Source organism: Malus sylvestris, chromosome 4 (assembly GCF_916048215.2).
Source record: "Malus sylvestris chromosome 4, drMalSylv7.2, whole genome shotgun sequence".
Taxonomy (NCBI): domain Eukaryota; kingdom Viridiplantae; phylum Streptophyta; class Magnoliopsida; order Rosales; family Rosaceae; genus Malus; species Malus sylvestris.
In genome coordinates this window covers 5,228,374-5,255,517 of record NC_062263.1, presented here as the reverse complement: position 1 = coordinate 5,255,517, position 27,144 = coordinate 5,228,374, and the positions used below count along the sequence as shown (strand labels likewise).

The window sequence follows — 27,144 nt, the reverse complement described above, 5'->3', positions numbered from 1 at the left end:
CAAGGTAGCAGAGCTATTACAGGGGTTTGAGAAGGTTTATCCCGAATGGGATGAAGGCTTGTGCTGACTACAGCTTCGTTGAAGGCAAATCTGGCTTGAGCAGAGTTTTGGCTTTTGTTTGTTTGTTTGAGTGTCCCTAATTCTGTCTTCTCTTCCTCCTTTTATAGACGACTTCAGCTTGGGTTCCTGTAGCAATAACGGTGCCCGAATGCGGTTTGGTGATGACTCACTAGCTGTTTTACATGAATGCCACCAATAAAGTACTTTATTGGGCTGTGTAGTGACTGAATAGCCTACCCCCTGTGGTCTTTGAGCAGGTAAGCAGGTGGCCTTTGTAACTTGTGCCCAGCCGAAAGCCTATTTCCTGCCTCCTAAGTTTTCCTCTGGGCCTTGGGTTTGGGCCGACTTTCTCTCTAGCCCAAAGTTCAGATTTTATCCCAAACAGGTGCACCCCTTTGTGTTTGTCTGCATAATTTTTTTTAAAATTATTTATATTACTATGTTGAAATTACATATTTTTTGTTATTGCTCCGTTGAATACGAGGTTAGTGCTTGGAAACGAAAACGCCAAAGCAAATTAAAGAAGAAACTTAAACAAGATTAATGATTGACAGCTCAATGGAGCATTTTAGGTACTTCATAGTAAAACCTATGTAGGAAATGTGAATAAATCGCCCCGAATTATGGAGGACCCGGAGTTCTCTGCAATTGTTTGGCTTAAAGAGAATTTCATGAATTTGAATATCAAAATAAAAGTTGTTTTCTAGGAATGATGATTTATGGTTTTTAGTTTGGTATTAGCATTTGTTGTTTGGACACATGTACTGTTTTTGTGTGTTAGGTAGTGTATAATAACTTCAAGAAGGATATAAATGGCTACTGGAAGTGGTTTGCTGGGAACCTGGCATCAGGCGGTGCTGCTAGTGGTTCATCTCTTCTTTTTGTATATTCTCTGGACTATGCAAGAACACGTTTGGCAAGTGATGCCAAGGCTGCCAAGAAGGGTGGTTGAAAGGCAGTTTAATGGTTTAGTTAAGTTGGAATTATCGTGTATCGTGGACTTTACTTTGGAATGTACGATTCTCTAAAACCTGTGGTTTTACTAGTGGCCTGCATGATAGCTTCTTCGCTAGCTTCTTGTTTTCTTGTTGGGATGGGGAATTACGATTGGTGCTAGATTAGCTTCTTACCCCATTGACACAGTGCACCATGGATGATGATGACCTAAGGAGCAGCAGTTAAATATGGTAGCTCTTTGGATGCATTTAAGCATTTTATAAAAAAACGAGGGTGCTAAGTCGCTGTTTAAGGGTGCTAGAGCAAACATATTGCATGCTGTTGCAAATGCCAGTGTGCTTGCTGGCTATGACAAGTTGCAGGTCATACTTCTTGGCAAGAAGTATGGGTCGTCTGGCGGCAGTGGTTAATGATGCTATGTTGACAAAATCATTAGTTATTGTGTAAGCACCACCTCTAGTTGAAGAATTTGGATAAAGGAAGTGCTTTTATGTTTCCAAATGTTTGTATGGATCTGTTATTAGAAAGTCATAGTTACAGGGATGAAGAATTTTGAGTTTTGTGTGCTTGTTATCTGGTTGACCTCTGAATGGAAGTGCTTTTACGTTTTTAAACGTTCCCTTGCTAAGAAAAAAAAAAAACTATTAAGTGTAGACGGATATCACTGCAGTCATTATCGGAACGTAAATTTCTAAAGGAAAAACTAGAAGAGTATGATCTATTGAGAAACGACCAATGCTTTGATAAGTACTAATTTTCTTTTCCAGTAAAATTTGATCTGCCCACTATTGGCATTGATCCCTATAATTTACTCAATATTGATCTTAATACAATCTAATTAACATTTCAGGTAGTTTTGATTGTAATTAATTATGTTAATTTTGGAGTTTTCATGTGTTAATTACAATCAAATGGGGGTTCACAAAATAAATCATGTTAATTTGATTGTAATTAATTATGTTAATTTAAGGGTTTACAAAATAAACACTATTTTTGGAATTACAGCAAAATAAACCACAATATTTATGAAACTGAACCAAAATAACCCACATTATGTTTGGAACTATAGCAAAATAATCCACACTATTGATAAAACTGAATCGACATAACTCACACTATTTATGAAACTAAACCAAAATAACTCACATTATTTTTGGAACTATAACAAAATAACCCACACTATTTATGAAACTGAACCAAAATAACTCACATTATTTATGAAACTGAACCAAATAATCCATACTATTTCTGAAACTGAACCAAAATTGCCCACATTATTTATGAAACTATAGTAAGATAACCCGCACTATTTATGAAACTGAACCAAAATAACTCACACTATTTATGCAACTATAACAAAATAACCCGCACTATTTATAAAACTGAACCAAAATAACCCACACTATTTCTGGAACTATAACAGGATAACTCACACTATTTATGAAACTGAACTAAAATAACTCACACTATTTTGGAATTATAGCAAGATTACCCATACTATTTATGAAAGTAAACCGAAATAACCCACACTATTTCTGGAACTATAGCAAAATTACCCACACTATTTATGAAACTGAACCGAAATAACACACACTATTTCTGGAATTAAAACATAATAACCCACACTATTTATGAAACTAAATGAAAATAACTCACACTATTTCTGGAACTATAACAAAATAACTCACACTATTTATGAAACTGAACCAAAATAACCCACACTATTTCTAAAACTAAAACTATAGCAAGATAACCCACACTATTTATGAAACTAAACCAAAATAACCCACACTATTTTTGAAACTATAGCAAGATAACCCACACTATTTGTGAAACTAAACCAAAATAACCCACACTATTTTTGAAACTATATCAAGATAACCCACACTATTTATGAAACTAAACCAAAATAACCCACACTATTTCTGAAACTATACTAAAACAACCCACATTATTTATGAAATTGAATCCAAATAACTCACACTATTTCTGGAATTATAACAAAGTAACCCCCACTATTTATGAAACTGAACAAAAATAACTCACACTATTTCTGAAACTATAGCAAAATAACACATACTATTTATAAAACTAAACAAAAATAACTCACACTTTTTTTTAAAATTTTTTATATAATACAATCATTTCCAAAACAAACTTTGAATTGAGAAAGTTATTGAACTAGGTATAAGAGCGATCATAAAAAATGACCAACAGCGGTGAAGCCTCTGCAACCATATTCGCTTCTTGAGGAATTTGGTGAAGAAGATGCCAAATGTCTAGTATGATTGAAGCAAATCTCTAAGGAATTTGAACATGTTTCTTTATGGCCTGAATAATGATCTTGTAATCTCCTTCGATATTGAAATTGAAAAATACATACGTACCGTCCAAATGCATGACAGAAGAATAATTTAATCAACCAAAAGGAAATCACCTAGCAATAATAGTGTGACCGTTTAAATTTCTAATTAGGAAACCCCAACAGCCTCACCATTAAAATTAGTTTTGACACTAACATCAAAGCCAATAAGCAATAAAGATTTTTTCCAGCAAAGGGAAAAAAACATTAATGACTTTCTAAAATAATAAAGGAGAAACATTGTTCCATATTGAACAATCCGAAAAATGAAATCAGTTTGATTTTACTTCCTTTTTTCCTTCACCCACGTTGGGTTTTACTTACCTTTCAGGAGGAAGGGTGAGACGACAAGAAAAAAACAAGAAAAAAAAAACCAGAAGAGAGACGGCCAAAAAAAAAAAAAAAAAAAACAAAACAAAACTGAAAGAGAAGGAATTGGCTAACAGAATGGCACACTTGTAAATAAAGGGAAGTTTATTTCTAACAGAAAGGGCTGATAGAATGGGATTTATGTTAGGGGCAAGGCCCATGTGTGGAAATAATTTATTTCGTTTTGGGCTTTTAATTCAGCCCATGTGTGTTAAATGTTTATGGGGCTTAATATAAATTAGTTTTGTCTTTATGATTAAATGTGAAGCCCTTTTGATTAAATAATAATATATAGTGGTTTTTGGTTAAATAAAACTTAGCCCAACCCCTTTTCATTAAAGCTCCCAAGTTTTAAAGGATGCTAAGCTCTAGTCAGGTGGTGAATATGACTTTACACTTAGGCGAGGACCTAGGCAAATTTGAATAAATTTATTATATACTGTATAAATAATTGTCTATTTATTATATACCATATAATATCCGAAAAACATTGATTATAAAACATATAATATAAAAATATTAACAAATTTTCTTTATTACTTTGTTGAATTTGATGGTAAGACCTACTCCAACCCTGGGCTAAATGCCAAATACTTAGCCCAAAATTCCCCCCAAACACCCCCCAACCCAAGCTAAAATATTGGGCTAAAAGGGGAATGCTAAAGTTGGGCCAAATTCCCCCCCAAATTCCCCCCCCCAGCCGCGTGGACTCGCCAGGTTTTGGGCCACTCTCGGCCCGTGGACTCGCGCACGCGCCCCACGCCCAGAACGTGCAACCGAAGCCCGACAAGAGGGGGTCCCACCGTCAGGCCCTGTCGGCCACGCTTCAGAGCCCCAACGGCTCTTTTCGAAATCCAACGGGCAGGATTTAAGGACCGTTGGTTGATCCAACGGTCCAGATTCAAACTTTATTTTTAAAAAATATATTATTTTAAAATACATTGAATCCAACGGTTGAGATTGAATATACTCAAATCTAACGGTAAAAAAAAAGATCTAACGGCCCAAATTTAAATCAAACGGCTAAAATAATTAAATAAATTTATTTAACACAAAATTTACCCAAAAAATCTATAAATACCTATCTATTTGTTCAAACATCCACACAAAATTCAATTTTCTCCTACAATTCTTCCAATTTATCTTTCTATCATTTCTTTCCATTTCCAAATTGTTCAACATGGCAAGAGAGCATGTTAGAGGTCGTAATTGGACCTTTGAGGAAGATGTTTCTTTATGCTTGGCATGGGTGTCTGTTAGTGAAGATGGTGCAGTTGGCACAAATCAAAATAAAAAGGTTTTGTGGGATAAAATCATTGCAAAGTTTCAAGAAAACTGCAACGGCAGCGGGCGAGACGGTGGTGGTGTTTATGATCGGTGGAAGACTATCAACAAAGCATGCACTTTATGGAAGGGAAGCTTAGAGAGAGCCATGGTTGGCATGCCTAGTGGAAGGAGCGCCATAGAAATTGTGAGTTTTTTTCTTGATATTTTATTTGTCATGTACATAATATTATTTTGCAACTAATTATTTTTATGTATTTTTTGCATAGGGTGACAAAGCAATGGAAATTTACAAGACAAGAGTAACACCAAAATATCAAGTTTTTAAGTTGCAACATGCTTGGGACGTCCTCAAGGATTGTCCAAGGTGGGCAACCGATGCAGAAGCCTCTTTTGTCTGCCTTGCGTAGAAGCCTTTTCAAGTCTTCACGAGTTGGCTTGCGGAGGTATGTGGCTCCATAGATGGCTTGAATTGCTTGACAAAAGCACTTCAGGTTCTCAATAGCAGTACTCTCCGCAAGTCGGCAATATTCGTCAGTTGAGTCAGCAGAGCACCCATTAGCTAGCATTCGAAATGCAGATGTGAGCTTTTGATGAGGTGATAGACTTTGTCGGCCTACGGCATCTATCTTCCTTGCAAAGTAGTGGTCATGATTGACAACTACGTTCAAGATGCCTTCAAAAAGCTCTCTCCTCATCCGAAACCGCCTCTGAAAATCATGAGCAGGAAATCTCGGCCGCTCAATGAAATAATCTTTCATCATTTGCTCATGACACTCTTCTCTATCACGCTGCACGAATGAACGCCCCGTGAGAGAACCACGACGGCTAGATTCGCCATGGTGCTTATATTGCATAAACGAGTTTACAAGTTCAGCTTCGGCGTTGATCAGTTCTAAATCCTCAATGTCAAGCCTTGCTTGGTATTGTGCCATCTCCATTGCCCTGCTACGCCTTCTTCTATCACTCATTGATGAGATATTGAGAATTTTTAGGAAACAAAAAACTCTTTGAAAGTTGAAAGATTGGTGAATATAGAGGATGATTGAAGGTTGAAAGATTGTGTGATCAACTAATATTGGACCTGTGTTTATATAGAGGATTATTGATGAACGGTTGGTGAAAGTTGAAAATTTTGTGTTGAACGGTTGATGAAAGTTGAAAGTTTGGTGTTGAATGGTTGGTGAAAGTTGAAAGTTTGGAGTTGAACGGTTGGTGAAAGTTGAAAGGTTGGTGAAAGTAGTTTGCTTTGTAAAAAATTTAATGATTTTTCAATATTTATCGGAATTAAAATTTTTTTAGATTAAAATGTTCATAAAATTAATTTACAATAATCTACATATTTATTTTAAAAAAAAAATATTGATTTAAGAAAAAAATTAGCCTAAATTCATTCTTTAATAATTCCGGGCTAAAATTTTAGGCCAGAAGGGTTGGAGCAGAAAAGATGTTTCTGGGCTAAAAGCCAAATTTTCCGGGCTAAAAAATTTGGCTTTTAGCCCAAGGGTTGGAGATGGTCTAAGAGAAAAAAAAAACAAATAATTACGAGTTCGTAATATTTTACAAATTATTTTTTAAAGCTTGTATAAATTTATAGTGAGTTTTAAGATAAATAACAGTGTAAAACAAATGGCTTAAAAAATATTGAAAGAGTTGTCAAATTAATTGGACAATAATTAAAAAACAAAACAAATTCTAATATAAATAAGTAATAGCAAAGTTAGGTGGCACAAATTGATTGGCCAATAGTTAAAAAAAATTGTAATTGCACGTGGGTGGGATGGGGTAGAGAGAAAGTCTCTTTTTCCTTTCTCTTATTCTTCGTCAGACAACCTCTCCATTTGCAGAAGTTGCGAACTTCAGATCTTTGTTCCTCCCTTCTTTGGCCTAGGTTTTTTTTTTCTTGGAAAAAAGAGAGCTCACGATCAGCCCGTGGTGCGATAGAGCAAGGAAACTCAAAACGCCAAAAACCACACGAAATTTCATCACTTCCGACGAGACCGGAGGGGCGGAAACACCGCTTCTGAGCTTGATTTCCGGCGAGGGAAGTGGCGGCCGCCACTCCTCGTCCTCACGTAGCTTCGCCACCACAAGTACTGACTATCCGTGCAACCCCAACAAAAAATACTACGGTCGCGGACCACTCCAACTAACATGGAATTACAACTATGGAGCAGCCGGAAACAGCATTGGTTTTGACGGCTTAAACTCCCCGGAAACCGAGGCCTCAGACCCCACTGTTGAATTTAAGACTGCCTTGTGGTTTTGGTTGAACAATGTCTGTCCAGTTCTAAATCAAGGATTTGGTGCCACCATTCGAGCCATTAACGGCGAGGTTGAATGTGATGGGAAATTACCTGATGCAGTTCAATCTCGCATCAACTATTACAAAGACTACTGCAACCAACTTAATGTTAATCCTGGCGGCAATCTCTATTGTTAAATTACCAACTTGATCTCTCTTCCATTACATGAAAATTTATTATTTGGAGAGTGAATAAAAAGTGCAGCCTAAAAAAGAAATAAAGGTCAATTGCTTCCTTTAATGATGTAATTTAAATAAGGGTTGTGTAATTAACACCCACCTATTGTTGAATGCACTTTATATATAGAATACACCCCACATCTGCTTTTTCATTAAAGTTTATCTTAATACACCCAATTTCATTCTCATACTACTCTCACACTGCACACTTTCTATGTACCCCACATCGTTACTTATTCCGTACTAGTCTTTTAAAAGGAAGAAGAAGCATATGAAGGCACAACTTGGCGTATTAAGAGCTATAAGATTCCCATCTGAGGATACGAAACGAAGCTTCTACCATCGTTGATTTTCATGGATGATTTCGAAAAAGCAATACTTATATTGTTTGATGAGTCAGGCGCGGTTGAATCTGAAATGAAACATGCAAAAGGATACTGTGATTAAATTAAGAAAGACCAAGCGATATGCAGTCTTTGTGTTGAGCGGTTGTGCTTTTCGAATTTAGTTCAAGTCTAGTTTGGGTGTCTACAGACTTTGCATGAGGTGATTAGGGTCCAGTACGCATCGATGAGTCTAGGTGAGAGGTTTTTTTATCAGGAAATCCGTGTGTTTTCATTGCTGTTATGGTGGGTTTGACGATAAAGGTATTAGGGTTTTAGAACTTCAACTTTCTTCATAGTATCAGAGCAGGTTATCCCATGTGTGAAGCTAAACGGCTCCACCTCACCTCGTTGTGTTGTCTACGTGTTAGGCTTGAAAATTTGCCACACGTGAGGGGGCATGTTGAGAATGACTTCCACATTGATGGGATAGGAACCTTGCATGGGCTTATAAGAGATTCGGCTGTAAGCACTATATCACAGATCATTGATATGCTAACTGAATCACCAACACTCCAAGAACCAAACTAAATAACAAAACTATAAACTTGAACAAAGACTGTCAAGAACATTCCTGCAGAACTCAAACTGGAAGAAGCCATAGTAGCTTCACAACCAAGTAATCTTCTCCTCTTTAGCAAAACTAGAGAACTCTTTGAATAATAGGTACTCAATACAAGATGAGCCGTATCTTTGCAAGAGCAGTGATTGTGGTTATATACAGCATTAATCCAACACATTCTCCTATTAGAATTAGTGTTGAACTCTAAAACAAAAACCATTGTACACAATGAGTGTACAAGATCAATCCGAGAAAGATCCAAAACCTTTTCCCATAGGAACACTAAAAACACTCATAATCCTACAAGAAATAGGATTTACACAAACACTTTATCAAGACTTTTCCATTCAAAATTCATCCAAATTAACAGCTAATCCACAATCATGTTTTTATACTCATATTCCAACATTCTCCCACTTGAGTATAAAGACACAATGATTAACTAAATGAATCATGGAAGTGATCACTAAGTCCAGAATAAAGCATCTAACCTCGCATACAACATTACCTATGTGTATCAAAATATGGAACTCTAGGACTCTATCTGTACAATCTCAGACTTTATCCAAGAATCACAACATATCCAATTTTGCATTTTGTAGTTATACGAAAACAATCTCAATAATGCCAATATTCATTACTCCCACTCATTTAAACCAATTTCAACTCAATCACAGTTAAAATTTCAGCTTAAATGACAAGAACCATCCATAACAGAACAATATACTAAACAGTTCCAAAGTATACTTCAGTAAAATCACAAACTGATTTACTAGCAAACTCAAACTATTTTATTGCAATGCTAACTATCTGAATCAATCAATCACAATACGGAAAAAATTGAATTCAGATAAATCAAAACCAAAACAAACTGAAATACTAACTAAGAAAAGATATTAGTATGCCATAACTAACTTAACTCAGGAAATCTCCTACCGCAGTAACATAAGCAACACTGCAGTTCCAAAGCCATCTCAAATCTGGTCACAATTACTCCCACTTGTCAAAAGCTTCTAAAATTCCCATTCTAGTAACATGTGCTTTAAACACATTGTTTGGCAAAACTTTAGTAAGAGGATCTGCAATCATCTTCTCTGTAGATAAATATAGAATTTCTATCTCTCCTTTCTTCACCATTTCTCTAACTTTAAGAAACTTCACATCCATTAGTCTTAAAGCCGAAGTTCTCTTATTGTTCTTGGAGAAAAACACAGCAGCATTATTGTCACATAACATCTTTAAAGGCCTTTTAACCGAGTCAACTATTTTCATCTCAACAACAAAATTTCTTAACCACACTGCCTGTCTCATCCCTTCAAAACATGCAACAAATTCAGCCTCCATTGTTGAAGTAGACACCATTGTTTGCTTAACACTCTTCCAGGAGATAACACCACCATTTAACATAAAGATATAACCTCCAGTCGATTTTCTCTCATCTATATCCCCAGCAAGATCTGAATCTGTAAACCCAATCAACTCCAAATTATCATCTCTGCCATAAATTAACTGATAAGCTTTTGTTTTCTGCATATACCTCAATACTTTCTTCGCAGCCACCCAATGAGATTCTCCTGGATTTGATTGAAACTTGCTTAATACTCCAACAATGAAAGCTAAGTCAGGCCTTGTACAAATGTTAGCATACATGATGCTTCCAACTAATGATGCATAAGGCTTCATCTTCATCAACTCAATCTCATTCTCATTCTTAGGACATTGATCTTTAGAAAACTTGTCACCTTTGTTAACTGGAACATCTGCCTTATTGCATTTCTCCATATTAAATCGGTTCAGCACCATTTCAATGTATCCCTTTTGAGACAATCCCAGAAGCTTTCTCTTTCTGTCTCTTGTTATTTCAATCCCCAGAACATAATGTGCTTCTCCTAAATCTTTCATTTCAAAATTTGTGCTCAAAATAGCCTTGGTTTCTTTAAGCAGTTGTATGTCAGAACTTGCAAGCAGAATGTCATCAACATACAAAACCAGAAAAATAAACTTTGATCCTTTGTGTTTTAAATAGATGCAATCATCCATCTTGTTCTCAACAAAACCATGAGCAGTCACTACTTGATCAAACTTGAGAAACCACTGCCTAGATGCCTGTTTAAGTTCATAAATCGACTTATTCAGTTTGCAGACCATATGCTCTTTCCCCCTTTCAACAAATTCGGGAGGTTGCACCATATATATGTCTTCCTGTAGATCGCCATTCAAAAAGGCAGTTTTAACATCCATTTGGTGTAATTCCAGATCAAAATGAGTTGTTAAAGCCATGATGATCCTCACAGAGTCTTTAGAAGAAACTGGTGAGAACGTGTCATTGTAATCAATCCCCTCTCTCTGAGTGAAGCCTTTGGCTACTAATCGAGCCTTATATCTCTCTATTCTCCCGGTAGCATCCCTTTTAGTTTTGTAAACCCACTTGCAACCTATTGGTTTGACATTTGAAGTGGAGTTCGCAAGGGTCCAGACTTTATTCTTGGACATGGAATCCAACTCTTCCTCCATTGCTTTCTTCCATAATGCAACTTGAGGACATCGAATTGCTTGTTGATAGGTAACTGGATCATCTATGTCACCTATGTCGAATTCTGCCTCTTGGAGATAGACATAATCTGCTAAAATGGCTGGTTTCTTGACTCTACTTGACTTCCTCAGATTCAATTGATCACTCACATGACATGTATCTCCCTAAATATGAGAACTTTGAGCATTTAAGGATATATCTCGTGTACAAGAAGCATCCTCATGTTCATTTTGTATTTCTGCACCTATTTCATGTGCCATCTCCTCATCAAAGTCATTTTCCTCTGTATGAGTTCTAGGCAATACCGAGATATGATTGTAGTCCATTGGAATTGTGCCATCAAGTTGTGCTGATTCTTCAAACTCAAAAGTATCATGAACCAAGTCTGATACATCTTGGTCTTCTAAGAAAACTGCATTATGAGTCTCTTGAATTCTTGTCTGTGCTTGAGGACAATAAAACTTGAAACCCTTAGATTTCTCTGAATATCCCACAAAGTAGCATGAACTGGTTCTAGAGTCGAGCTTCTTCTCATTTGGATTGTAAAACCTAGCTTTTGCTTTGCAACCCCACACATGGAAATGATTAAAACTTGGTATTCTGCCAGTCCATAGCTCAAAAGGTGTTTTAGGCACTGATTTTGTAGGCACTTGGCTCAACACATAGTTAGATGTCCTCAATGCTTCTCCCCACAAAAAACCAGGTAACTTTGATCTTGAAATGAGACTTCTGACCATTCCTATTCGGGTTCGGTTTATTCTCTTGGCCACTCCATTCTATTGGGGTGTGCCTAGAGTAATATACTGGGCCACAATACCTTGCTGCTCAAGAAACTGTGCAAAAGGACCCTTCTGTTGTCCTGCCTCTGTGTGCCTGCCAAAATATTCCCTTCCCCTATCGGATCTAACAATCTTAATCACAAGGTTTAGTTGTTTTTATACTTCACTTTTGAAAACCTTAAAACACTCAAGAACTGCTGATTTTTCTTTTATTAGAAATATGTAACTATGTCTGGAGAAGTCATCTATAAAACTCACAAAATATGAATTTCCATAAATGGTTTTGATAGGAAAAGGTCCACAAACATCTGTGTGTATAATCTTAAGCAAATTTTTACTTCTGTTGGCATCCATTTTCCTAACATTTGTGGTTTTACCCTTCATGCAATCAATGCATTCAAATGCATTATTAAAATCTAAAACAGGTATAAAATTTAACTTTGACAATTGCATGATTCTATCTCTCGAAATGTGTCCTAATCTTTTATGCCACAACATATAAAAATTGTCAAAATTATGCATTCTTTTGGCAGTCGTGTTCAAAATACTCAACTCATTGTCCAATAATGTGCACTGCATTTTCCTATCAAAGATCCCTTACTGAAAAATTTTATGCATTCCTTATCACCTATGAAAATGACATCTTTAGTTACTAACTTAGATGCAGACATTAGACTTCTTCTCATTGCAGGCACATATAATACATTGGACAATTCTAACACAAAACCAGAAGATAGTTTGAGTTTTACTTTTCCTATATACTCAACTGCAACTCTGGTTCCTTCACCAACAAAAACGTTATATTCATTTGCTTGTTTTTGTTTTTCAAAACCACGCAGTGAATTTGTTATATGCACAGATGCACTAGTATCAAACCACCAAGAATTTGTAGGAATTTCAATGAGATTTGACTCCTCACAGACATATACATTAGTTCTACCTTTAGCCCTCAGCCATTCTTTGAATATTTCACAATCTTTTTTATAATGGCCTTTTGTTTTGCAGTGATGACACCTAACCTTTTCTATGTTTTTAGTCTTAACCTTAAAATTGTTAGACTTAGAGGAATGGGGATTCTTAGCAGGTACAAAAGATTTATCAGAGTGTTTGAATTGAGAAGATTTACCAGAATTCGCATTGAAGTCCTTCTTCTTAGAAGTTTGCACAAAGTTGACAATTTCAGCTTCCTTTCCTTTGTCTTGCTTTTGCCGATTTTCCTCTTGAACACATTGAGATATAAGCTTATCCACTGTCCATGACTTGTCTTGAGTGTTGTAGGAGACCTTTAGTTGACTGAACTTCAAAGGAAGTGCTTGCAAAATCATGAACACCAGTTGTTTTTCACAAATATTCATGTCTAATGAATTAAGCTTTTCAGCCGCATCAGTCATCCTCATAATGTGATCTCTAACTGAACCACCCCCTTCAAACTTGTAGGTTGTGAGAAGAGTCATATACTGAGCAATTTCAGCCTTTTGTGATTCCTTGAATTTGCTCTCAATGGCTTTGAAATAGTCCTTTGCCAGATCACACCTTTTGATACCTCCACGAACAGTATCAGTCATCCCACTCTCCAAAATAGATAATGCCACTTTGTTAGCTCTTGTCCATCTTTCGAACTCAACCTTCTCAGCCTTTGAACTCTTATCAGTGAGAGGCGCAGGTTGTGGTGTATCAAGTGCTATATCATACTCATTCAGTGTCAAAAGCAATTCGATTTCCCTTCTCCATTTTTTGTAATTGCTCCCACCAGTGAGTATAGGCACAACAGCCAAGTTCATTGTTTTTAGTGAAACTGCAGAAGATAACAATGAAATCATCACTTTGAATCTTTTGGGATTCATGATTTCTATCTATTTCACCATGTAATCCTCATAGTGAGTCAATTTTGTCATACATATGGTCTCAGATTTTGACAAAGATAACCATATATAGAGTAAACAACTCATAGAAGATTGCATTCAGGAATCATATTCAAAAGGATAATTTTCATATATCACACCACATGTGTCGAGAATCAAAATTTAATAAACTCAATATAATATAGCAGCGGAAACATTAAAATAGTTAATTCAGTTTATTCATTTTGATAATTTTGATTCGAATTGGCAAGATGCAAGCATTATTATGCAGATACATGGTGTTCTTCAACTCAGATTTTTAACCTAAATTTAAGTTTAAACTTACAAACATACCTTTAAAACAATCGAAGAATGCAATTAGCATGAGTTTGAAATAAACCCAACTCGTAAATAAGGATGGTCGTCAATGAGAGGAACCAAAAGCACAAGATTTCTTGAATCATCATAATCCCAGAAACAAGAAGGGGAAAAGACACCGACCCCGTAAACATAACGATTTTTTTTTTTTTTTTTAAGTTCATAGCATCTTGTCCAGATTCTTGTTTCAAAGTCTCGAACTCAATGACAATTCATCAACCAGCGCTCTGATACCACATGTAAGCACTATATCACACATCATTGATATGCCAACTGAATCACCACACTCCAAGAATCAAACTAAATAACAAAACTATAAACTTGAACAAAGACTGTCAAGAACATACTTGCAGAACTCAAACTGGAAGAAGCCATAGCAGCTTCACAACCAAGCAATCTTCTCCTCTTTAGCAAAACTAGAGAACTCTTTGAATAATAGGTATTCAATACAAGATGAGCCGTATCTTTGCAAGAGCAGAGATTGTGGTTATATACAGCATTAATCCAACACATTCTCCTATTAGAATTAGTGTTGAACTCTAAAACAAAAACCATTGTACACAATGAGTGTACAAGATCAATCTGAGAAAGATCCAAAACCTTTTCCCAAAGGAACACTAAAAACACTCATAATCCTACAAGAAATAGGATTTACACAAACACTTTTTCAAGACTTTTCCATTCAAAATTCATCCAAATTAACAGCTAATCCACAATCATGTTTTTATACTCATATTCCAACATCGGCTACTTCCCATATTATCAATTGATTTTATGATAGAACCTCAAATTTCTTCACTGCATTTGTAAAGAACACAGTTGCTTAGGTTTTGGTGACTTGGATTTATTATGAGATGAGTACCTACTGATTTCGTTGTAGGTTTTTGTCATGTGAAGACTAGAAAACGTTGATTCAACAAGCTTATAATTTTAATGGTTACGATTTTGTTCTACAAGGAAAGGGGGAGTGACTTTGAGAATTTTTCTTTTTTTTTTTGAACAAAACTTTGAAAACTTGAAGAAAATCTTAGAATTCACGTTTGAAAATAAATTGGGGTGTATTAAAAAAATAGTTTCTTTCTTAATAACTTGGAGAAGTGATCATCATCTTTTTGAACCATATCTATCAAATTTTGCAGCATTTCAACTGACTTCTCCCTCAGAATGGCCACAAAACTGCATATATTTACAGGATTGACCATGGCGTCGACGCCTGCCTCTTCGTTCCAAGCTTCTTCTTCAAGCTCCAACAGTCTCTCCATGGTCAGAAAACCTCTCACGATTTCCTTCTTCAATGCCGGAGGTGTGTGCCTTTTGCTTTACTGAAGTTTTCAGTTAATGCGTATCTTTTAGATTTTCAATTGGACTTCCATATCTGCCTCTTGATTGTTACTCTGTGTTTGCTCTGATTTTTCAACTTGCTTTGAATGTTTTGAGACTTGTTTATTGGTTGGTTGGGAATCCAAATAGTTGTATTGAGCTTAGTGGAGAGTGGGTTTTCTTTGCTTCTAAGGCTGGGGGGAATGGGAAAACATTTCATGGGGAATTGAGTTTGTGTTTGCAAATGTTCCATCTTGTACTTGTAAAGTTGTAATGGGGAAATAGGGGAGATAATTAGATTTTGAGAAGACAATTGGGTTTGGAATCTGCTTTGGGCCTGTTTGAAAGTTATTTTAGAATAGCTAAAAGCGTTTTTCAAATAGTCAAAAGTGCTTCTGACAATGTGTGGCAGAGAAAAGAAGAGGGCTTTTTTTTTTTATTTTTTTATTCCAGAAGCACTTCATTTGATTATATGTTTCGACGTTCTTCTAATGGAAGCTCTTATGAAAAGAAGTGCTTTCTAGAGAAGCATTTCCAATTGGACCCTTTGTATATTTGGCTTCCAGTTCTTTATACAGTATGTTCTTTTCACTAAGTGTCAATTGCTACTTCATTTAGTCTCATCCGGTACTCGTTGCATTGGGAAAGCATTAGCTCCAACAATTTAGAAATTTCTGACCCAAAAAGAGCTGGTTATAAATTCTCAATTGAGACTCATTCAAGAACAATATGACATAGATATTCTTGCTCTATCTCAATCTCTATGGCCTGGCAGTAGTAATGTAGCAATAGCGACGCATTGGTGGAAAGTGGGATGTTTAGCAGGTCATTACGAGAGGGCTGGGAGGGACACTAACAGGAAATTACGTCAGGACTCTTTCCATCTTGTTTTGCTGAAACCATTTCAACTTTGTTGTCATTGACCCTATTCTGCTGTTTAGGTCCTTTAAACCACCCCCACTTCCACCACCACCCCCACCCCACCCGTCGTTTTATTTTATTTAACTCTTTCAATTACACGTATATATGTGGACTCACACACGTTAGCTAGGAAGTGTTATTCACACAGATACCCATGAGAACACAGTTATAAATTATAAATTATCATGAATGATCTTAGAAAAGAGGAGTAATTGGTTCTTTGTTTTTTAACTTTTTCAAACATCTATCAGTAGTTCTTGATATAGAAGCTGCGTACAATTAAATGCCAATAGAAATTAAAGATTGATAGTTTTCATTGGACAATTCAAAATTTTGAATCACTGATTTGATTTTGATTGTATGTTTCTTCAGCTCTTGTTTGTAAATGTGTTTATAGAAGGATTGGATCCTCGTGTTTGACAAATGTTTTGCAAACCAGCTACATTCTTCCAATTGTACCTTAGCTATTTAATTTATATGGAAATGAACTTCTGTCCCAGCAACAAAACTTGCGCATTTTGATGTGATAATATAAGATGATTATAATGCACGCATACTATCTGCCTAAGGGACAATAGAGGGGATATCATTTCTTCATGCTTTTGATTTTTTTTTTCTCATCTGAAAATTGATTTCTTAGGATTTCCAGACCTACACCAAAATTGCAGTTTGCGTTGCTAGAGAGCTCTTCAGTTGACGATGATCTTGCAAACTCAAAGAAAGAATTATCTGGTAGTTCAAAGGTATGTTATATCGAGTAGCACGAATATATATTCATGAGATTGTGCATCCAAGTTTCCACTGATATATTCCCGTGAACTAGATTCTTATCCTTATAGTTTCTGCCCATTATTTGGTACATATTAGGTGTCTAATTTTCTTTTAATTCCACCATGCTCTATTGGGTTGACCAAAGAAGCATTAAGAGGAATCGTGTGGCCAAATTATCTGGGTTGATGGTTCTTCTTTCCTGAAATGTGTTGTTTGGTACCAAAATGGAGAATAAATAATCGGAAACGGCTTTGTCTATAACCTAATGCTCCTCCACTCATTGCTGTTCATTGTTCCCTTTGTTGAAAAATTGATAATGAATTAGAATTCCAGCCATTTGTCCTAATGACTTCTCAACTGCTAGGTTCTTTGACCTTTTTTTCTCCCTCTATTCCACTACTACAAAAGGGCCTTATAGTGTTAGTAGGTGGCGTCGGTTTAATATAATATAGTGGCGCATAAGACAGTTGCGACACTAATTCAACATGATGTCGGATTTAATGTCGTTTTTAAGCGTCATAAAATTCCTACGTCGGTTTAAGCACATATATTTTAATAATTTTTAAATACAGGCGTCGCTTTAAGAAAAACAGTGTCGCTTTTAAGCGACATAAAGTATGGGTGTTGCTTTAAAGCGACACAAATTATTGTTTTTAAATATTAGCTTGCGTCGGTTCCATAAAGCGACACAAATTATTTTTTTAAATATTTTAAAGAAACCCATCACCCGAACCCACGACACGGATCGCAACCCTAAACCGTCGATTGCGCACAATCCACGGTCCTCGCGTTCCCCCCAAATCTCACGTAAAGAAACACAACCCACATATCAAAGCTCCCAAACCTCTCTATATAAACCCCCTCCACCTGACCTCTCCGACACTGTAACTTGCTCTCTCAATTCAAATATCCGATCCCAAATCAAACCCTAATTTCATTTCCGCAGCAATGACTGGACGTGGCAAGGGAGGCAAGGGGCTGGGTAAGGGAGGAGCCAAGAGGCACAGAAAGGTGCTGAGGGACAACATCCACGGCATCACAAGCCCCGCCATCCGCCGTCTGGCTCGCTATGGCGGCGTCAAGCGGATCAATCTTCTTGGAGAATGTGATCCGTGACGCCGTGACTTACACCGAGCATGCCAGAAGGAAGACAGTGACGTCGATGGACGTCGTCTATGCGCTCAAGAGGCAGGGCAGGACTTTGTACGGGTTCGGGGGTTAGTTTGTTAGGGTTTCAGATTGAGGATTTATGTAAATTGGTTGGTTGGTGTGGTGGTGGTTGGGTAGATTTAGGTGACGAAGTGCAGGAAGTTGTATTTGGATTTTTTGTTTTTGATTACTTTGATATTTTTACATTAGGAGGATTTTTACTTTGATATTTAGATTTTTCTGTTTTGTTTCTATCGAAGTTGTATTTGAATATTTTATTTATTTAATTGTTATCTGAACCAACACACAGTTCTATATTATATAATTTATTTTATTAGCTTACGTTGCTATAAACCGACACTAGTTTCTATTATTTTATTAGTTTACGTCGCTTTAAACCGACGTTAGAGTCAATGTCGCTTTAAACCGACGCTGTGTAGTGTCGGATTAAGCGCACAAAGCGACACTGATAGCCTTTAGTGACGCTAGCATTAGTGTCGCTATGCCAATCCGACATTACATTGTTTAATGTCGGATTTGTGCCAAATTTCCGACAGAAATTGGGTTTCTTGTCGGATTTAGCTCCACCGGTGATAGCTTGTATTGTAGTAGTGTTCCTACAGAAAGGAGAGCTCCCACCTGGAAGAACAGCTTCTCACAGTAACAACTAACAAGGCATATCAATTTCGAGATTCTGAAATTGAGATGGAGCGTAATGAATTGAGAAGAAAAGCCAAGGACTTCTAAATTTTTATCTGTAGGCGCCAGTATTGAAATTCTTTGAAAGCAAATATGAAGTTGGTTTTACTTTGAGAACTGGTTAGCATTTACATAGGCAGAAATGACGAAAGATTAACGCTGTATAGCTAGAGACCGAACTCGAATCAGAGTGCCTCATTGTGATAGTAGGCACCGTTTCCAGCTCTTGTTGTGATTCACCTCTGCTGCAGCAAAGCCAGTTTCTGGATTATGCAGTTGGAACAACCTGTTAATGTACATGTTATGGATTAAATGCGTATTTTTTGTGTTTGCTTCGCTCATCTCACTGCAAGAAGCATGAGTTATGTGTTTCTTATATGAAGCACTAAGTGCTTTTAAAACAATTTTTTTTTGTTGCTAAAAGGGCATTTAGTTATTTTAAAAGCATTTCCAAACGAATCAAAGCACTTCATAGACGAAAATGTTAAATTTCATCTAAAAACTGTCGTTTAGGGTTTAAGTGTTGTGTTTTTCAAGCTCAAAATTATTCAGAGCCTTATTTGCTCAGGAATATAATTCCCACAAACACTTGTTTTTCATTTTGCACTCTTGCTTATTTATTTTCTTTGACTATTCATTTATTCAATCCAAATGACATAAATTTGACAAAAAGTTATTATATCTGAATCCAATATTCTAACATATTCTAGTCAACATTTTATTACCATTCAAAACCTATTTGTAAGACCAAAATTTGAGAATAGTATGCTCATCTTTTAGAGGCCGCTGGCATCTCGGTGGCTTCCCTTAAAACTTGTTTCGAATCTTTCTAGCCGGTCCATTCAAAACCAAGAACACTAGATTGGGAAGTAGCCAATTCAAACTTTTGCCCAAAAAACAAAAGTTGATTCAAATTAAAGAACATAAAGCTTGTAACCTTTTTTCTTATTATTTATAGATAAGGGAGGTCCGAGAGGAGATTTGATTGAGGAAACTGAACACAAAACTACGGGTCAAGCGATAAATACTCTTAATTATTTGAGTCATAAGCAAGGTATTAATATCGGTAATATAGGAAATATCGGTAGTCCAAAAACACGGAAATATCGATGGAAATATCGGGATATTATCGATATCGATAAAAATAATATGGAAACCACGGAAATTGTAAGAAAAACTTGGAAATTTTTATTGAAACTTTGCAGGATGTTTATTTAGTCAATTATCTATTAGTTTATCACAAAAAATTGGAAGGAAATGCATTGCATGATGGATTTAACTGATTTAAGTTGATTATATAGCGAGCTGGCAAACATTGTGAGTGTAGAAAATATGTAGTAATTAATGAAAGAAGTTTAAACACACAGTCATAGACTATCAAAAATTGTACATGTAAAAGCTGTAAAAGTTGAATTATTTAGATGCTTTTTTTTCTTACAGGCCACCCACACACACACACACATAGACTCTCACACGCCAACACACACGCACACACGCATACACACATCACACACGCAGACAGAGACTGAGGTTTCTCTCTCTCTCGATCCTTCTCTCTTCTCTCTCGATCCTTCTCTCTTCTCTCCGACAAAGACTGAGGTCTCTCTCTCTCTCTCTCTCTCTCGATCCTTCTCTCTTCTCTCCTTTCTCCATTCTCCCACATACACACACAAAGATCTCTCGATCTCTCTTCTCCCTTCTCCCACACACACGCACAGAGACATCGCCCCTCGCCCCTCATCATCGTCTCCACCGCAGATCTAGGTCTTTGAACGTCAAAGTTTCCAGCGCCTCAGATCCAGGCGATCTGATTCTGATGCCGTAGTCGTCGCCGCCGCCACCAACTTCCTAAGCCAAGAATGGAGAACTTGATCTCGTTGGTGAACAAAATCTAGAGAGCTTGTACTGCTCTGGGGGACTATGGCGAAGGTAGCGCATTCGTCGTCGCTGTTGTCGCCATCGCCGTCGGTGGTCAGGTTAACTCCCGGTCCCTCACCTTCTTACCTCTTCGATTGATTCATGCATATGAATTGTGGTTGTGTTTTCAATCACTCTGTAGCTTAGATCTTGATCTTAATCGTGTTTTTGCAAGGTTTTTGGGACAAAATCGGCTCGGGAATCGGCACACCCATTTCTGGCGTTCTTCTCTGAGTAGCCCAGTTCCAAAAATATCGCGATAATTTCGGAAATATCGTGATATTTTGACAAAAACCCTTTGGATACCTATTAAAATATCGGTCTGGCAAAAAACCGATAATATCGGCGATATATCGGCATTTTGTTCCTTGGTCATAAGGTATTTTTGAGAAATTAGATATTTTCTTTTATTTTTATATATTATTACAAATTATATTACTATTTGAAGCCATATTAAGGAGAAAGAGGAAGTGTTGAATTCGATACACAATGATTTAAAAGAAGAAAAACTTCACCACTTGCGAAAGTTTTGGACTAAGATATATATTTATATGAACTAATGAGTGCATGAATAAATTGGTTACAAACTTTCCATTTACAAGAATCGAATTTAAGTTTTTTATTTATAAATAAAGATGAATATTATTACACCGTAGTGCTAAATAACTTTTAAATAAAATTTGCATGTGGAATAGTAATAAGTATTATTCAACTTCTTGACTTACAAGCTATTAACATGACCAAAAACGCGGAGTGCATGCGAAGTGAACAATAGCATATAAGTAAATTCACTCAAATAGTTCAAAAGTTCACATGAGTTGACAAATTCAAACGTTAGAACCCATGTGAACGTGGCATTCCACGTCAACCACCAAAGCTAATAAGACTACCCAAGTATTCGTTTTCGCATGCATGGATGGACCCTTTCAGAGAAGCTCCTTGGTCAACACGTAAACCCCACACGCCCACCAGAAACCCACGACTCCAACAACCAACTTTTAATACGCAAACTCTCCCCCCGCATATTTATAAGCGAAACACTTTGAAGCTTTCTCATGCACTTCCATCAAGCACCCAAAAGGCAAAAGCTCCTATCAGAAACAAAAGCACAGACCCAACTCCTCATTTCTTTCAAAAGATCAGAAACAAAAGCACAGACCCAACTCCTCATTTTTGAAAAATGACTTTCCAGAAAATGAGCAGCCTCCTATTGATCATCTTCGTGTTGTCGGTGGCCATTTTGGTCAGCCAAGGTCCGGTTGAAGCGAGCAGAGTGTTGTCGGAGGACTTCGCCAGTGCTAACCACCTGGAGACTTATTCGTCGCCTTCTGTGTATGAAAAGGCCAAGTTCACCATGGAATTTTGGCTTGAACGGTTAGCTTCGGGACCTAGCCCCAAAGGGCCTGGTCACTAAATTTCTCTCAAGCAGCGAAGGCGGCCTTCATAATTGATGAGTTGCAACTTGCAAACCCAGAAAAGCAGACAACAAGTTTATTAATTTCTTTGTTCTTTTTCATTGATTATTTCTTTTTAGGTGGTTGAGATACATATATATGTAGCAATATGTTTGCTATATAGAACAGAAAATAATTCAATGGAGCAAGTGTAATGGAAAATAACATTCTTTTGTTGAATCATTTATATTAATGAACATATCGTTGCTCGTTTACTCCGCCAATGCAATGATTCTTGAATTACGTACTAGTGACTTATGTGCATGCAACACCTCCCGCTCATACTGAAACCTTAAAACTGTAAGAAAAGACTCACAAAATTAAACAACAACAACAACAACAACAACAAAGCCTTTTCCCACTAAGTGGGGCCGGCTATATGAATCCTAGAACGCCATTGCGCTCGGTTTTGTGTCATGTCCTCCGTTAGATCAAAGTACTCTAAATCTTTTCTTAGAGTCTCTTCCAAAGTTTTCCTAGGTCTTCCTCTACCCCTTCGGCCCTGAACCTCTGTCCCGTAGTCACATCTTCGAACCGGAGCGTCAGTCGGCCTTCTTTGCACATGTCCAAATCACCGGAGCCGATTTTCTCTCATCTTTCCTACAATTTCGGCTACTCCTACTTTACCTCGGATATCCTCATTCCCAATCTTATCATTTCTCGTGTGCCCACACATCCCACGAAGCATCCTCATCTCCGCTACACCCATTTTGTGTACGTGTTGATGCTTCACCGCCCAACATTCTGTGCCATAAAACATCGCTGGCCTTATTGCCGTCCTATAAAATTTTCTCTTGAGCTTCAGTGGCCTACGACGGTCACACAACACGCCGGATGCACTCTTACACTTCATCCATCCAGCTCGTATTCTATGGTTGAGATCTCCATCTAATTCTCCGTTCTCTTGCAAGATAGATCCTAGGTAGCGAAAACGGTCGCTTTTTGTGATCTTCGCTAGATTGCTCCGGTCATTAGTGTGGATAAGTATATAAATGGATAGAGATAGGAAAGCAAACACAAGATGTACGTGGTTCACCCAGATTGGCTACGTCCACGGAATAGAAGAGTTCTCATTAATTGTGAAGGGTTTACACAAGTACATAGGTTCAAGCTCTCATTTAGTGAGTACAAGTGAATGATTTAGTACAAATGACATTAGGAAATATTGTGGGAGAATGATCTCGTAATCACGAAACTTCTAAGTATCGGAGTGTGGTGTCGTCTTGACTTGCCTTATCTGTCTCATAGATAGATGTGGCATCTTCTCTGGAAGTACTCTTCCTCCATCCAGGGGTGGTATCTTTAACTGGTGGAGATGCACAAGGTAATGTATCAATTTCACTTGAAGCTTACTTGTAGTTTCAGGCTTGGTCAAGCGCGATACAAACCATGTAGTAGGAGTCCCCCAAGTCGCCGAGCTAGGGGGTCTGCTGAAAGAGGTGACAGACAAGGTAAGCAATCAGAGCTCCGACTGATTGTTCACCTTCTCCCCATCTTGCAGCAGCATGAAGGATAAAGAGAAGAAAAATGAGAAGAGATGATATGAGATACTTTTGCTTTTGAAGAAGTAACTTTCCACAGGCTTATTCTTGAACTGAGCTGGAGGGTTTTCTGGTTTCCTCCAGAGTATAAGGCCGACTGAAGAATTTGAGGGTCAAAACAAGTCCATCAAATCTAGAGTACGTTCCACCCTGCTGATATGAGATACTTTTGCTTTTGACAGAGTAATGGATGTATCGGCACGTGTGCTGTTACGCTTGTCTCCACATGCTTCCTTGTATCCTTCGCACTTGCCCTATCTGTTCCTCAAGCAGATGCGGAATCTTCCCTGGAAACATAACATGTTGAAGATGAGTACTCAAGAGTAATGCCAGGTAAGTAATCAGGTAAGGGGTTCCAGGCAGTCAGTTCCTGGCTGGAAGCTTGATTCCAAGTGCTGACTGATTGGTCTCTTTCTCCTTGTCTTGCAGGTAAAAACAAGGCCAAAGGAAAAGACAGGGAAAAAGCATGATATGGGATACTCTTGCTTTTAACCCTGATGATATGAGATATTCTTGCTCTAGTATAGCTTGTTTGCAGAGGTATTATCGGGGGGAAAGAAAGCTGAATATTTCGAAAGGCTTCGTTGGGAGTGCCCTCTCAGATATGATGAAGGGTTGAGCATTTTTGCAGGTCTGCCTGTCCGTTGGGGATGGAGGTCGACATATATAGGAGTCTCCCTAACAACAAGTAGTAATGCTATTCCTTTACCCTGCTTGGTCATAGCACGGTAGTGGGAGCTGCCAGTTTCACATGTTTTAACTCTGTCAGAGCACTTTGAAAAAGTGGTTTGTGGTATCTGGCTCTCGAGATTCGGAAAACGATGCCTCTTCGATTTTTGAGAAAGCAATCATGCTGGGGGTCTGGCTCTCGAGATTCGGAGAGCAGTGTCTCTTCGATTTTTGAGGAAGTAATCATGTTGGGAGTCTGGCTCTTGAGATTCGGAGGGCGGTGCCTCTTCGATTTTGGAGCAAGCAATCCTGTTAGGAGTGTTGTCTCGAATGTGAGTAAAGGTTGGGCATGTTTGCTAGTCTACCTTGCCACGAAGCACAAAGGTTGACACACAGGGACTTTCCAATTATCCAGCAATGGTACTGTTCCTTTACCCTCTCTTCGCTTTTGAGAAAGTAGTCATGTTGGGAGTCTGGCTCTCGAGATTCGGAGGACGGTGCCTTTTCGATTTTGGAGCAAGCAATCTTATTGGGAGTGTTTTCTCGAATGTGAGTAAAGGTTGGGCATGTTTGCTAGTCTACCTTGCCACGAAGCACAGAGGTTGACACACAGGGACTTTCCAATTATCCAGCAGTGGTACTGTTCCTTTACCCTTATGGGTAATAATATGGTAGCTAGACCTTCAAAATTTATGTGTCTAAACTTTGTTAGTGCTGTTTCTTTGCTATTCTTTTACCTTTCTTGGTCAGAGCGATGTAGTGGGAGTTGTAAGCTTCACGTGCTCAACTTTGGCAGAGAACTTTGGCAAAGTTATCTGTGGTACCCATGAGCTATTGTTGCGTGTGACAGGTGCTGACAAGGCTAGAAAAGTAGGTGCCTCTTCGATTTCTGAGATCGGCCCTCGTGGTCTCTGAGCAGCCCAGCTTTTGAGAAAGCGAGCGCCTCTTCGATTGATTCGGAGAACGATGCCTCATCGATTTTTGAGAAAGCAATCATGTTGGGGGTCTGGCTCTCGAAGATTCGGGAAGCAGTGTCTCTTCGATTTTTGAGAAAGTAATCATGTTGGGAGTCTGGCTCTCGAGATTCGGAGGGCGGTGCCTCTTCGATTTTGGAGCAAGCAATCTTGTTGGGAGTGTTTTCTCGAATGTGAGTAAAGGTTGGGCATGTTTGCTAGTCTACCTTGCCACGAAGCACAGAGGTTGACACACAGGGACTTTCCAATTATCCAGCAATGGTACTATTCCTTTACCCTCTCTTCGATTTTTAAGAAAGTAGTCATGTTGGGAGTCTGGCTCTCGAGATTTGGAGGACGGTGCCTCTTCGATTTTGGAGCAAGCAATCTTATTGGGAGTGTTTTCTCGAATGTGAGTAAAGGTTGGGCATGTTTGCTAGTCTACCTTGCCACGAAGTACAGAGGTTGACACACAGGGACTTTCCAATTATCCAGCAGTGGTACTGTTCCTTTACCCTTGTGGGTAATAATATGGTAGCTAGACCTTCAAAATTTATGGGTCTAAACTTTGTTAGTGTTGTTTCTTTGCTATTCTTTTACCCTTCTCGGTCAGAGCGATGTAGTGGGAGCTGCAAGCTTCACGTGCTCAACTTTGGCAGAGAACTTTGGCAAAGTTATCTGTGGTACCCGTGAGCTATTGTTGCGTGTGGGAAGTGGGTGATTGAACAGTAAAATTCATGTGTTTTCTACTTCCCCAGAAGTCTTCGACAGAATGCCCATAATTTCCGCAAAGCTGAGTGTGCGTGTGACAGGTGCTGACAAGGCTGGAAAAGTAGGTGCCTCTTCGATTTCTGAGATCGGCCCTCGTGGTCTCTGGGGAGCCCAGCTTTTGAGAAAGCGAGCGCCTCTTCGATTTCTGAGATCGACCTTCGTGGTCTTTGAGCAGCCCAACTTTTGAGAAAGCAAACGCCTATTCGATTTCTGAGATCAACCCTCGTGATCTCTAAGCAGCCCAACTTTTGAGAAAGCAAACGCCTCTTCGATTTCTGAGCAGGCGCCTCTTCAATTTCTGAAGCTCCGTCGAGTGCAGATTTTTATAGGGGCTGGCATTAAGTTCCAAAGCACACTTGAATCTCCACCAGTAGAAGCTTCATTCTTGCACTTTTAAGATCTTGATTTGTCCGACATCTTCTCTCTTCAACACCTTTGAAAATGTCTGGCCCCTCTGACCGTCGTTTTGACTTAAACCTTGTTGAAGAGGCAGCCCCGCATTCTCCAGACAACATATGGCGCCCATCATTCGTCTCCCTTACTGGTCCTCTTACCGTTGGGGATTCCGTGATGAAGAATGATATGACCGCTGCGGTGGTGGCCAGGAACCTTCTCACTCCCAAAGATAACAGACTACTTTCCAAACGGTCTGATGAGTTAACTGTTAAGGATTCGCTGGCTCTCAGTGTTCAGTGTGCAGGTTCTGTGTCTAATATGGCCCAACGCCTATTTGCTCGAACCCGCCAAGTTGAGTCATTGGCGGCTGAAGTGATGAGTCTCAAACAGGAGATTAGGGGGCTCAAGCATGAGAATAAACAGTTGCACCGGCTCGCACATGACTATGCTACAAACATGAAGAGGAAGCTTGACCAGATGAAGGAAACTGATGGTCAGGTTTTACTTGATCATCAGAGATTTGTGGGTTTGTTCCAAAGGCATTTATTGCCTTCGTCTTCTGGGGCTGTACCGCATAATGAAGCTCCGAA

At 38.2% G+C, this 27,144-nt stretch overlaps 2 protein-coding genes, 1 long non-coding RNA gene and 2 pseudogenes across 3 annotated transcripts; 3 read left to right on the top strand and 2 right to left on the bottom strand.

Annotated features, from left to right (window-relative positions):
* The first annotated feature begins 683 nt into the window (after nt 1-683).
* LOC126619719 (ADP,ATP carrier protein 3, mitochondrial-like) lies at nt 684-1,631 on the top strand (annotated as a pseudogene).
* A 104-nt stretch (nt 1,632-1,735) lies between these two features.
* LOC126619718 (uncharacterized) lies at nt 1,736-5,973 on the bottom strand. The gene is made up of 2 exons (XM_050288134.1): nt 5,409-5,973; nt 1,736-1,818 (listed from the first exon to the last, which is right to left on the bottom strand). The coding sequence occupies exons 1-2, from the start codon at nt 5,971-5,973 to the stop codon at nt 1,736-1,738; spliced, it is 648 nt and encodes a 215-aa protein (XP_050144091.1).
* Nucleotides 5,974-6,812: 839 nt separating this feature from the next.
* On the top strand, nt 6,813-7,703 carry LOC126619717 (chitinase 4-like). The gene is made up of 2 exons (XM_050288133.1): nt 6,813-6,817; nt 6,947-7,703. Exons 1-2 carry the CDS (start codon nt 6,813-6,815, stop codon nt 7,473-7,475), a joined length of 534 nt encoding a protein of 177 aa, XP_050144090.1. The 3' UTR covers nt 7,476-7,703.
* Nucleotides 7,704-17,806: 10,103 nt separating this feature from the next.
* On the top strand, nt 17,807-18,227 carry LOC126619729 (histone H4-like; annotated as a pseudogene).
* Nucleotides 18,228-22,695: 4,468 nt separating this feature from the next.
* On the bottom strand, nt 22,696-25,915 carry LOC126619711 (uncharacterized). Its single transcript, XR_007622133.1, has 2 exons — nt 25,833-25,915; nt 22,696-25,614 (listed from the first exon to the last, which is right to left on the bottom strand). It is a non-coding gene; the product is annotated as an uncharacterized LOC126619711 (long non-coding RNA).
* Nucleotides 25,916-27,144: the final 1,229 nt, after the last annotated feature.